This window comes from Ciconia boyciana, chromosome 8, assembly GCF_034638445.1.
Source record: "Ciconia boyciana chromosome 8, ASM3463844v1, whole genome shotgun sequence".
NCBI classification, from domain to species: Eukaryota; Metazoa; Chordata; class Aves; order Ciconiiformes; family Ciconiidae; genus Ciconia; species Ciconia boyciana.
In genome coordinates this window covers 35,458,710-35,472,195 of record NC_132941.1, presented here as the reverse complement: position 1 = coordinate 35,472,195, position 13,486 = coordinate 35,458,710, and the positions used below count along the sequence as shown (strand labels likewise).

General features: G+C 44.7%; 1 protein-coding gene across 6 annotated transcripts in view; it reads left to right on the top strand.

Moving 5' to 3' along the window:
• Positions 1–4,319: 4,319 nt before the first annotated feature.
• GRID1 (glutamate ionotropic receptor delta type subunit 1) overlaps positions 4,320–13,486 on the top strand; it is a 558,755-nt gene continuing 549,588 nt past the window's right edge. Inside the window, exon 1 of one of the 6 annotated variants that reach the window (XM_072870426.1) lies at positions 4,320–4,418. Coding sequence is in view for 3 of the 6 variants with exons in the window: in XM_072870431.1 (XP_072726532.1) it covers positions 12,292–12,370 (79 nt within the window). In the remaining 3 variants the exon portion in view is untranslated. Of the gene's footprint in view, positions 4,419–11,840; positions 12,371–12,984; positions 13,151–13,486 lie in introns of those variants that run through there. The other 5 variants (XM_072870431.1, XM_072870423.1, XM_072870429.1 and 2 more) reach the window with 5 other exon arrangements.

Genomic DNA, 13,486 nt, shown 5'->3' with positions numbered 1-13,486 from the left:
GAATGTGTTTCCCCTCTATAAGCAATATAAAATTTGATTGTGTGCTAATGGAAAATCATTTGAGGTGGTGTGTTGCCACCTTCATCAATAGAAGGGTGTTTTCATCCTGTGCACAGAAAATCACGTGATTCACTCCTAACTGCAGATAGTGAGAACTTCCGCTCTGGCATTTAGAAGTCTAAATAGAAGAAATCATTCACTGTGGTTTTAAAATGCATCCTCTCAGGCCGTATTGGCCAAAGCACAATAAAATATGATGGGATTGAACAGACAGGCTACTGCCACTGAAAATGAGAGAAGCTACGGATTTGTGCCTGTGTACCTGATTAGCAGGTGTCACGCAGGAACCACACACACAGCTTAACCTTGGTAGCGAGAGGGGCGGCTTGCACTTTCCATCTCTTTAACACCGTTAGGCAAATTTCTAGGGTTGTTCTCCATCTAGTGGCAGTTGACCCTGTGGTTGGCCTACATAGCTAGAGTATGTATCCACATAATGGAAACTTCTAATCTTGTGATTTTTTTACTAGTAATGATCTAGATAAATACGAGTGCATGATTGTATCATGATCTGTGACTTTGAAGGACCTGATAGATTTTTATTTACGCTCATGTGGTTATGTAGTCAGGCAATGATGTGGGTGGGTGGGCAAAAAGGAAAGGAACGATGTCACTGATGGAGGGCTTCAGCTTCTGGGGCCAGAAATGATGCTGCTGAAAACAATGGTGAGCCCAGATTATAATGCAAAGTTACTCATCCCAGATTATTACACAAAATCCATGCATCCATATCCACTTTCAGTTTGAACAGGGAAGAGAAAAATTCTTCGTTACTAACATATATCAGGCCTTGCCAAAAATTTGTTGAACTGCATGTCTTGGGCATGCTGGGGTGAAAAGAAAAACACTTGCAGGAAAAAATGTCTGTCTGTTAAATCAAGTACTGCACCTAACAATTACATATGCTTGTCAGGTTTTAAGAAAAACAAAGTTGTGAGGTTTGTTTTCGTAAATGGATGAAAGGATATAACTGTGAGTTGGTAAAGTGTGCCAAGAAGCATGGTTTTGCAGGGATATGTTTTGTTATAATTGTTCCGTACTATAATAGCATTTCTCTTCAATGTGGAATTAGAGGGAGGTAGAAGTTCACTAAAAGGTGTCTGTAATGTATTTATTAAGAGGCTTCTTTTATGTGTATAATGCAAAGGTAGTCGGTAGCTAATTTGCAGTAAAAGGAACCTCTGAGCTTTCAAAAGAAATGCAAGTAGGTGGCAACAGAGCAGCGGGAGAAGATCGAGTGGCTGAAGCAAAACCATCCAGCAGCTCTCCACGGTATAACAGTGCTGAGAGCAATTGCATTCCGCTGGGTGGAGAAAGGCTCTGAACCACCATGGCAGTGAAATGAGGGACCTGTGGAGAAGTGACAATTTCATTGTGGTGATCTTAGAATCTGATTTTCTTCTCTTATTGTATGGAAATTTTGGTTTTGCCCCATGCTGAGGGAAGGGCAAGTCACTCTGTTGTGTGGACTGTTCTTAAATCAAATGCAGAAGGTTTTCAGGGTTCAGGAGGACTATGGCACTTGCTGCTGGTCCTCCTGTGCCCCTCTCTCTAAGCCCTGTTAATTCAGTTGACATAGACGAACGTGGTGGAGCAGCTATGGCTTTTATTCATTTCTTAGGATTGGTTTGCCCTTAATTAAGGGGAAATCCAAGAATGCGGGTTGGAAAGAGAGGCTTGGAGTAAACAATAGGGCTTAAGGGTGGCAAATGCTGCTCTCTCACCTCTCTCTCCTAAATGCATTTTACTTGGTAAATTATAGGAACTATGTGAAGTGATTGAATAATGGGTGCATCTTCAGTCAGTGTTTCTGCTGGATTTCTTTGGACCCTGACTGTAAATCTGCCCCTTGAAAGGGAAATCTGTCTTACTTAATAAGCCCAAGTCAAGTGGTGGAGTCAAAGCTCTCTGAACAAACCACTGAGGAAAGTAAAATGTAATTTATCCATAATGGTAAGTCCATCAAAAGCATGTGACTAATGACAATTTAGAGGTCAATCTCCAAACAAGGCTCAGAAACAGAATCTTGCTTTATTGTAACACATGACATAAAGGTCACTGTGTACTTCAGGTTCTTATAGTCCTGGTGTTTATAAGTCCTGAGCGTGAAAGGAGTTGTTTGTGGTAAGAAGGGTAAAGCCTGACTGTTCTTGGGTTTTCTCCACCTACTGTGTGAGGAAAAGGGTGTTTAGCTACTTGGGTAACAGGTTTTGTGGATCTGCAGATAGACCAGCACAGGTGAAGGCATTGATGCACTCAATGGCCTTCCCAGCAGGAAGAAGCCAGAAGTGGAAAAATATGGTCCTTGTGCATTATTGCAGGAAACCCACTTTGCAAATTGGGATTAAGCTGGCAAAGCAGTAAGATAACTAGGAGATTTTTACCAACTTGGGAGCCATTGAGGATATGAGAACAAAAGCACAATCTGCATAGAAATCTTGGAGAGGTATTTAAAAGTTATTTTTGGAATGGAGTAAGCAGCACCCCAGGGAAACTGGTCAAGTAATGATATGGTGGTGATAAATCTGGAGGACTTCTTGGGAACAGGAAAACTCTGTAATGATTTTATACCCTCAAGTATGTCATTTAAAATATAACTGCAAGGATATGTTTTGGGTTTGAGGTTGTGTTGTTTTTTTTTTTTTCCCCTTCCCCGGCCCCTCCTGGGTATAATTTATTTAATGTAAAGTGTTCTTCCAAGAGTGGTTTGCTTACTTGCTTGTAGACTCTTGCATGACTCAGAGCAGTATGTGAAGAATCTGCCTGTGTTTCCAGGGAGCAGAAATCCCTACCTAAGTATGATCTAAAAGGTCAAATTAATTTAATAAATTTATCTCTCAGGAAAACAAGCATCTTTCTTAGCTGGTGGGGAAAAAAAAAAGGTTTTGCATTTAAAAAAAACCTAAAGCATATTATAGTTGTGTAAATGTGAAGTGCTAAAGCTCGTATTACTGAAACCATACTGGTGTAAATCCTCAATATGTGTTGGAGTCATAGCATTACTCATAATTCTATTATATAGTCTCTGTAAGGAAAGGAGAGCTGCTGGGAAATGTAATTCAAATTTGGTCTTAAAGTACTTATCTAAGGGCTGTATCCTGCCAGTACTTTTAAAATAAGAGTTGTAATCAATGCCATTGCTTAAAAATCCATGTTGCCTGGTACAGTCATGTGTGATAACGCAGCACTGCAGCAAACAAAGCTATTTCAACTGCAGACTTGCATTCAGCTGGATAGTGCATAGCTGTAGTATAATATATTGCTGTATAATGCAGCACAGTTTAGACTGGAAGCATGAGAGAGTGTATTTAATGATATTATGAAGATATCACAGAACTTGGGAGCTTTAGAAACCGTTGGTCAGTGAAGTTTCACAAGGGTGCTGTGACAGGGACTGTGACTCATGGAGTCCTGGATGCTTAAAGTGGCGCCTGTTTTTTATCCTCCCTGCCCTTTACATAAACCCTTTACCACAATATATCTGAGTTGTCAGAAGACCAGAAAAAATATTTAAGTCTCTTTATATTCTTTCTCTCAGAACTGGTGAGTGAGGTGTGTAGAGTAATAATTTTAAGTTAATTTCTAATAGGAATCAATAAAAAGAGGTAATTGTTTCCAGTGTTTTCAGGTGTTGTGTACCAGGAACTGAAGTGTTTTGGAGCTCTTAAACAAATTTGTATTTTTTTCTGTGGCTTAAATGTATGTACTATGGCAATAACACCCAAGTGGTGCTATGTGGAGTGCTACAAAGCCGTGTGGTCCTGGCTTTGTAGCCATATTTCCACTGGCCACACTATAAAAACTACTGCAAATGTATCTATGATATACATTTGTGTTTTCACCACAAGTTTTATACCGAGGCTGTGTAAATGGGAATGGATAGGTGGTGAAGGGATGAGACGCCACTAAGATGTGGCTTGTGTGACTTAAACCATTGGAAAGGTTGTGAATGACGGTGTGTTCATAGGCAGGACTGTCCATGGAAATAGCTGCTTTTCAGGGAGCAGCATAAAATGCCCACAGAAAATCAACCTGACATGAACAAACTTCTTGACACAGGGAAACCTGGGTTAGAAAGCTCCTGCTCCGTTTGTACACACAAATGTCCTCTACAGTGTAGAAGTAGGAAGGAAGCGATGTGCTTTTCTTTTTCTCTGCTCTCCTCCTTTCTCACCAGGCCATATGGAAATATTTCAAGGTGTTTCTTTTTTTTTCTCTCTTTCTTAAAAGAGGTGTATATTCTTCCCCCGCTCCTTCCCCAACACCTAGTCATCAGGACACCCCTTTCTCAGGTGGGAGACCTAGTTCGGGTGCCTACTCTAGCAGAAATGAAGAAGTGACTTGAATGTAACCAAGAGGTGAGTATAACCGGCTTGTAGTTCTGGGTGGGCTTGTCTCTAGAGCTTTTCCTATCTGTCTCAATATAAGGTGTCATCCCCTGGCCACTTCCCCCCCCCCCCCCCCGTCCCCGGTTAAAAAATTGAAAGAAAAAAATCATAAGACAGCTGAAGTCCTATCACTCAGGTCAACAACGGAGCTTGGATGCTGAATGTTTGCATCCAGACTCAGCCACATGGAATGGGCTCGTCCCAAGGACCGCACAGAGTATTTTCTTTTTGAAATTATTTTAAATATAAGAAAACTTTTTCTAGTCTCTGTATGATTTACAAACTCAAAATTACTCAGAATTACCTGTTTGACCAGCCAAAAATAAACCTACCGTGTTTCCCTTATGCCTCCTAGAGAAGTAGGACAGCTGACTGAGTGCAGTAACTGAGGAAAGGAACTTGATGTTCTTGTTCACCCTTAAATTGAGAACTGAATACAATGTTCATGCAACAGTCCACTCAATTAGTCATGAAATGAATCGGTGACTGTGGTGGGAATGGAGCCCAGGAATCATGGTCCCTCTGCTCCAATGGCTGGATTGCACTGCCTTTAAAAAAAGATCCCCTTTTTTGAGTAGGAAATTTAAGAAATACCATGACAGTTACCCTACTGGTTGGCTTGATTTTTTTTTTCCTTTTTTTTTTTCCTTTCCTCTAAGAGACAGAAATACAATAAGCAAAGGCTTTGCTAGGTTAAATTTTGAAGTCAGGCATACAATGAGAGTCAAGCTGATGTTTCTGTTATAAAATCTTCATTTCATCCCTTCCTGGAAACATGAGTATGAATTATGAACTCCATGACTGGCAACCTTTTCCTGAAGAGAACATAGATAACTGGGAGAATATATTCTCTCCTGCTCTGTGTGTGTGACTACCATTAATGCTAATAGAGTCACTCAAAAGGAAAATATGCCCTTGTTTGTACAAATGGCTGGGAAGTAGATGTTGCAAAAACACACTGGGGAAAAAAAAATACTCCATGACACAGCACTGCAAGTCAAAAGAGAGACCTTACCAGCTGGGAGAAGTGGCCCATTGTGAGACAGTCATTAAATATAATGTGGTTTAGAATGGACTGTTGAGAAAGACCAGGTTTTCTTAAAGGTGAAATTAGTTTCCACTTAGAGTACTTTCCATTGTGAGGCTTTTAAAGGGCTCTGCACATACAAACTGCATCAGTATTTAGTAGCGGCAAAGGACTGAGTTAGTGCAATTGGAAAGGTCCCTATTCTTTGCCTGAGATGCAGCAAAGGGCAGTGTTCAAGTTCCTGGCTTGTAGTAAAATCTTTCTGCTTACATCACTTCTCAGTGGAGTTTGCAGTGAAGTAGGAACAAACACAAGATCAGTTACTATGTCTTGGCTGGAGGGCAGAACTTTTCAAATGTATGTGTTCAGACTTTTCTGGCTATCTTCTTCACCATGCAGCAGCATCTATTTTACTGGTTTTGTTAATGTCTAGATGGATAAAGTGAGAAGTAGCAAGAATATGATTTCTCCAGAGTCTTCAGCCAACTGAAGTGAACTGCAGGATAACTTCTAGTAACTTGCCTTTTCCTCTGGCTGACATACACACCCTGCAGTTTCAGTCAATTCTAACAAAGCACGGATATATTCTTACGGTCAAGTGTTGATAAGTTTTATAATAGTGGGAGTACTGGGAAATGTATTCACAATGAAGTATCTATCCAACGTTGGTGTCATTCTTGGCATCTTATTACCTGAGAAAGTGTGAGATCAGTCACTATGTATTTATGGTTGTTACACAAGTAATGAGATCTGGGGGTTTTCTTGTTTTGGTTTTCCTTTTGAATTTGCCTCTTTGGGTTGCTGTGAGGCAGAGGACAGCTGTCTTAGCAATGTCTCATCATCTGTAATAGGCAGGTCATGGACCAGCTTATGAAACTGGACAGTATGTACAATGTGGATGGATCAATAAGAGGCATGCAAGATGTTTTTGAATAACTTGTAACCAGTTGGACAATAGATGCAGTATAATTTCTACTCTCTTGTCTGCCTTAACACCCGGGAGCACGAATTCCCCTGGAGGGAATTTTATCTGTTTGGTGGAGAATCTTGTAAATTTTTTTCCCCCTCAGATGAATGCCAGTGAAGTTAGTTCAGAGATTATCTTGATATGGGTACTATTAAATTATGAATAATTAACAAACATTTTTACTTGGGGAGCTCACATCTTTATGTATCTGTATTGTAACAAAGATGGCAACCATACCTACTTTGTTCCCTTTTTTAAAAAAAACAAAACAAACAAAAAAGGATCCCTGCTCAGGAAAACAAGCTTACAGAGTTTAGCCTTTTCCAGTCAGTGTCCAGTGGATATAATGACAAGGAGCTTGCTTAGCAGTGAAGGAGACAGGGTTTTTCCTGTAACTATGAGTTACACTTGCATCCCAAATGGTGATGGCAAAGGATTCTTTGGCCACCTGTGTGTTAGAGCTCTCCATAAAATACATATTGGTGGTATTAAAATGTTGTGAATAAACAGATTCCTTTTGAGTTTCTTCTGAATCAAAGTGTTTATTAAATACAAATGCCAAGATAGAGCTTAAATTTACCAACACTGATACAGCTTGACTTGGATTACATTAAGAGTGCATTTATGCAACTATGAAAATGTGGGAGGCTGGAAAAGCCTATATAGGCTCTTGTCTATTGTAAAGAAAACTCCTGTTAAAGAGAAATAGGGCGTGAAAAGGCACAGTTGGAAGAGAGGAGTAGGGAAGTAAATATGAATCTTATCAAGATGCAACAGATATTGAACTGATGGAATTAAGTGAACATAAGTATGAATTAAATCAAATCTAGGCTGTGTGTACTCTGCTGAATTAAATCAGGTAAAATCTGGAAATAATAGTGCTTTGCCTTCTTCATGGCATCTTAAAAGGCATGTCAATCCAAATAAAGCGTTAACTGTAGCAAAGCTTCAGATTGTCGGGAGGCACATAACAAATTAATCAAGAATGTCAACTGTCCCACAAAGAACTCTGTAATTCAGCAGCCTCTTCTTGCAGAGAGACTCTAGTCCATTACTCCTGGAAAATTATCATACTATGCTATCAACCATGAAAAGAGAAAAGAAGGTTTCAATAAGCTAAAGGAAGCTTCAGTAAAGGAACTGAAACCTTGGGCTGTCACCACAGGAGAATGACAATCAGATAACTTTTTAAACATAAACACCCACAAAGTTAGAAATGTATAGTAGGTTTGAGTTTTTGCATTACTATTTCCAAACAGAAGCAGAGCTGTTAAATTTCTTATTCTAAAATGCAATGAAATTTGACCTGTGTGTGTGTTAACTGTAGATGTCTTTGGCTATTGGGGAAGGAGGGAGTGTTACCATGCTATGTGTTAGAATCTTTTTTCATTACTTTTTGTTTTCATTCTTCCAACTCCATAGACTGAGCAACTAACAACTGGAGATATTTGCTGCATCTTTATATCTGTATAATTGATACAGAGGAGGAGTTCCATTCACTTTCAGAGGGAATAATAATCATTGCTAGATGTACACACGCAGACATATACACACATATTTTAGGCACTAGCTCTTATCTTAGCTAGGTGTAAATGCATGGGCAATTATGGATTTGTGCTGTCAGGGGGACTAGAGAATCACCACCACCCCCCTCACCCTGCTACAGATAAAGATTCTTGAGAAAACTCTAGGGGTAGCTTTGGAGAAGGTTATTTCCCCTGTCGAAACTACCCAGACTCTGAGTCGTCTTTCTCTTCTTCCCCTTCCCAAAAAAGAACTGTAATTTCCCTACAATGTTTCTCACACCGTTTTAAGCACTTAACATTATCCCAATTTTTATGTGGGGAAGCCTCAGCTTAGCTATAGTAAATGGGTGGAAGTTAGAAGAAGACAGGTGAAATGCTGAATCTTAAAGCACGCCATTTATTCTGAGCATAGGCTATGATATGGTGAAAGTCTCAATGTTCTGGTCTCGCAGAGCTCCAGCTTACAAAGCAGCTTTGTAAATGTTCGGTAAACGTGAGGGGCTTTCCAGATCCAGGCATATCCTGCAGCCATAGTTCTGGTGATGTCTTTCAAAATGTGCTTCGTTCTTGTTGTGGCAGCACAGACGGACGGAGCCCTGGGTGCAAGGCTCTGAGCGTGGCAATGCACAAGCCTTTCAGTTCACCTTTCTAGGATATTCTATGTTTCTGATTGCAATGTCATTTTCAGAGCCTTGCTCAAGCCATTCTCTTGTGGTAGCAAACCCCATTCGGTACAGGTTTCATACCACGTTCATTCTGACAACAGAAATAAGCACAGCAATAGCTCATGATAGGTTAGCTTAAAATCATCACAGTGGTTTGCAAAGGTAATAGAGCTGTTAGAGATGTGCATAGAATTGCATCTGTTGCCACGGAGTTGAACTTTGAATAGTGACTGTCACTGAAGTTGGGTATTTACCTTGCATATTTCTAATGAGATGTCATTCTTCCATTGGTAGTGTAAATCCAGTGGTACCTTATGTAATAATGTGTAATGAGTTGTTCCCTACACAATGATGATGGAATATCATGGTGACTTATAACACTCTTAACACCCAAAATGTTGGCAAATGGATTAGCCCTTTAGTGCTGACTGCTGCATCTAAACAATGTACACCCACCGCAAAACATCAGCGCTCTTCCAATTGCAAACGATGAATGGCAGAATTGAAATGAGCGCGCTCATTTATACTTAGAAATGCAACATCGGTAGCTTTTTTGGGAGGACAGAAATAATAGACGAAGGAGTAAGTATTACAAAAACATAATCTAAGCTAAAGTTTAAAAAAAAAAAAAAGAGTAGAGGGGGAAGAGAAAGAAAAGATAATGCAGATAATGTGAAAGAAAAGGTGATGCAGCCTGACTTAAATCAAGCTTAAAACCAGACACAATGAAGTTTTGATGCTGCAACTCTCCATCTTGCAGAGATACTACTGAAGTTGCAGTTCTTCTCTTTGGTGTGGTGGATCCATTTAGATCTCACTGTACTTTGCATGTTACAAATTGGGTTTTATGGCATTTGAGATTTCTTCTAGGCACTTTCCTCATTTGCTGCTGTCCTCTGGCTGTGACAAATAGCTTTCTGCCCTTTTTTGGGGCCTGTTTCGGCTGGTCTGTTTTATAGTATTCTGGGCTCCTGTCCTTTTTTCCCTCTCTTGTCTGGGACTGGATCCTTTTCTGCATGCGGAGTGTTTGCTCATGCATTTCACAGGAAATTTTGTAACTTGTCCAATTCACTGGGTTTAGATTATTAATATTTTCTATTACTATTTCACTATTATTAAAACAGCCAGGGGCGTCCCAGCTGAGGTCAAGACCTCACTATACAAACTTAAGTAAGAGGCAAGCCTGCTCCCAAGTGCTTGGCGTGTAACGGACTCCAAGGTGTTTGGATGCCTGCATAAACCACAGGGTTAATAGCCGCATATGTCTACAGGTTTCAGGCTAGGATGCCAAAGCACTTTTCAAACACAAATAAATTTAACCTCCTTTCCACTATGGAAGTCAGAAATTGGTTCTGTGGTAACACTTCCCCCCCTCTCTAATTCCCACACATGTACTTGTTACTGACATATATATGACTGTGGTCAATATAGGTGCTTAACTTCTTAAAGAGCCTGTGTAAGTCACTAAGTGCATATTGATTTGAAGCAAATGTAAATTAGAATTAATTTTGACTTGCTAACGTAGTCAAATAAGGAACATTTCTATTGATCTTTGTCCCAGAAGCCAATTATCTGGATTAGGTGTTTTTATTACAAGAAATACAGCATACAGTATATATCATTCTGTATTGATCGGTGTAAAATGGCATATTTAAGACAAAGACTGTAAGTAAGAGTAGTTAACAAGTGATTTATTTTTAAAGAGTATATCTTGTTTTATTTACCCCCTGCTTTTCCCTGTTCAAAAGCTGTGCTTGTAACTACCACTGACTAGGAGGCTGTTGACGCATGTGGATCAACAGGGATTCTTGTTCATATCATTTCCATTTCGGCTTCCTTCCCTTTCACTCTGCTCCGTCTATACGGTGTTCCCTCCCCTGCCACGGTAGAGCTTATCCATATTTGCTGCTCCTTAGCATTAAGCGGTTTTTGCCGTACTGGGCTCTGCATGAAAAAAATGTTTTCTCTGTTAAATAATTACATTGCAGCAATCTCTCATGCAAGCAAGGACGGCAAAGTAGCTGGAGTGTTTAGTAGCGCATGTACAGGTGATGGTTATAAAAAGTGCGCTGAATTTACGTGGCAGTGCTGGTGTAAGGACAGGGGAAAACTGACCCTTCGGGCATTTGCCCCGGAGCCGCCCCTCGGAAGCCCTCTGTGGCCTGACTCCCGGGGTTAAGCAGGCGGTGGCCTCATCCTTCCCCCGCCGCGTCTCTGAGCTCTGGCGTTACCTCCCCGGGAGCAGGAGCCGGCCCCAGCGCTCCGTTACTAGACAGACTTGCGCTTAAAAGACGGCGACCTCCAGGAATCGCTCTGCCTCCTGTCCTCCAAATGCTGACATTATCTATATGTACCGCTACGGCGGTCCGCGCCTCAGCCCCGCAGCAACTTCATAAGCTTGGTCCCATCCTGCTCTCAACTCATTTTCTTGGCAGTATTTTAATTACGTTTCGGGCTCCTGAATGAATTTGTTTTCTCTGGATCCTTGGTATATTGAGACGCTTGTCACGTTTGGATGCCTGCAATCACTGATGCGTTTGTTTTAGGGGATGAATTAGTCTTCTGAGCCTGAGCATGTCCAATCTATGAATTAGATTTCATTGAAAGCTAGAACAAAACAAAACAAGAACCGGTTTTGCTGTACCGCTTTTCTCGCCCACCCCCTCGCCCCCAGCGCGGGGGTAAAAATCTCGCCTTTCCCTTTCGCTCGTCAAACGCGGATCACGTCCCGGGCCCGAGCGTGCGGAAGGAGGAAGGGGCATCCCCCCCACCTCGGCGCGGTGTCCCCGCGCCGCCCCCGGCCGCCGAAGTCGGGCGAGCGGCAGCAGGCGCGGCCCCGCGCCCTTACCTCCGGGGGCGTCCCGCCGCGCCGCGTAGTGCCGAGCCGCGCCGCGCCGGTCTCGCCCCGGGCCGGGCGGGGGCTGCGGGAGGCCGCGCAATGCAGGGCGCCGGGCGCCCTCCCGGCAGGGGCTGCCGCCCCGCGGAAGAGCCTGCGCCCGGCAACCGAGGAGCTGCCGCGCCCCCTCCTCTGCTCCCTGCGCTTGGAGCGGCGGCCCCTGCCCCTTTCCCCCGGGAGATATACGCACGTTATATACATATGAAAGAGATATCTCTCAAATTCTGGATCTATCCAGATATATTTAATTGCAATTATTGTCCCTGTTCTCGCGCAGCCATCCCGCTTCCTCGCGGAGCTGCCAACTCCCCTCCGAAACGCCCGCCCGGGCGCCCCGCTGCCTGCGCCCGCCGCCGCGCCGTGCCCCGGCGGCACCGAGCGCCGAGGCTCCGCAGTCACGTGGCGCGGGGGGCGGGCGGCGGCGGCGGCGGCGGCGGGGGGGCCGCTCCGCAGTTCGCGGTCTGCCGGCGCCCCGGCACACACCGAGCGCTGGAGGCTCCGCCGCGCCGCCTGCCAACCCGGGATCTACCTCCGTGCGGCTCTAGCCCCGGCTTTTTTTTCTCTCCCCATCTCCCGTTTTCCTCAATCTTGGAAGATTCTTGGGGTGCTGGGGGAATCTGGGATTTTTTTCTAAGGGGGGTGTCTGGGCATCTCCCCCCGCGCCCGCTGCCTCGCTCCACCTGCCCTTGCGCCTTTTTTCTTCTTTTCCCCTGTCTGTCTCTCCACCAAACCCGGGCTGATGTGCTGTGCGAGAGGCTGGAAATGGAAGTGTTGATGCTCTGGCTTTTCCCCTGGATATTTCAGTGCCTTTCGGTGCGGGCGGACTCCATCATCCACATTGGTAAGAGAGGGAGCGGGGGGGTTGGAGAGGGACGCGGTAGATAAATAAATAAATGAAGGGAGCGCCTCGTTTAACGGCGGTAATGTCACAGGCAGCGGCTGAACCCAACTCCGCGGAGAGGCAGGAGGAGGGAGGGGAGAAAAGCAGCTGAATCCCCCCCGATTGTAAAGTTAGGGGCGAAATGCCGGCCGTGCGCCGGGCCGGGCCGGGCCGGGCTGCGGAGCCGGGAGCGGGCGCGGGGCGGGGGACCCGCCGGGGCCGCCGCTGCGGTCTCCCGTGTGGCTGGGGAGCCTGTGCTTGGACCTGTTTGCGTGGAAAGGCTTTCTCCCCCCGCCCCCGGCCTCCTCGCCACCGAAAACAAACAACCGCCCCCAACACCCGAGCAGGAGAGAGGCATAATCTGAACGTGCTCGTAGGGGAAACTTTCGGGGAGATAATCCCCTGGTTTCCATCCCCTGCCGTAGCAGGTGTCAGCCGAGCCGGAACGCGGCGGGGGGGAACTTGGCTGGGAAAGGGTTAGAAAGGCGAGATTTGCAGCGGCTCCGTGTGTGTGTGTGCGCGTCCGTGCGCGCAACTGTTGTGGTTTGAATAAGATCTCATTAAAACCCCTGGGCAGCAAGAAGGCTGGATCAGCAGTGGGAGGAAGAGGGATGAATAAGAGGTAAAGGAAAGGCTGATGTGAACTTTTATGGCTTCTGGGAGCAAGGCATGGTGATGTCCGCGGGAAGCCTGGCAAGCAAAAGCGAGGCTCTGCAGTCACCTTTTGGCTGGTGTTGAAAGGTAGCAGCAGGAACAAAAATGAGGATGTTTAGGGGCGGAGAGGGGGGAGAGAATCACTTGTGGAGGATGATGGAGGAGGAGACGGGAGTACGGCCGGGAAATGAAGAGCCGTAATTCCCACCAGCCTTTTGGGGAGGATGGGAGATCGAAAAAAGGAGGGGGCCGGGCGGGAGCGATCCTGGCGAGGGGAGGCACCGCGGGGACGGGAGCAAAGTCCCGTGTCGACCCGGGGCGGGGAAGGGGAGAGGGGGACCGGCCCTGTGACAAGTTTCCCGGCAGGGGCGGCAGCCCCGTGGGGCGGCTGCAGCGGCTCCGGGGCCGGCGGAGGAGGCTCCG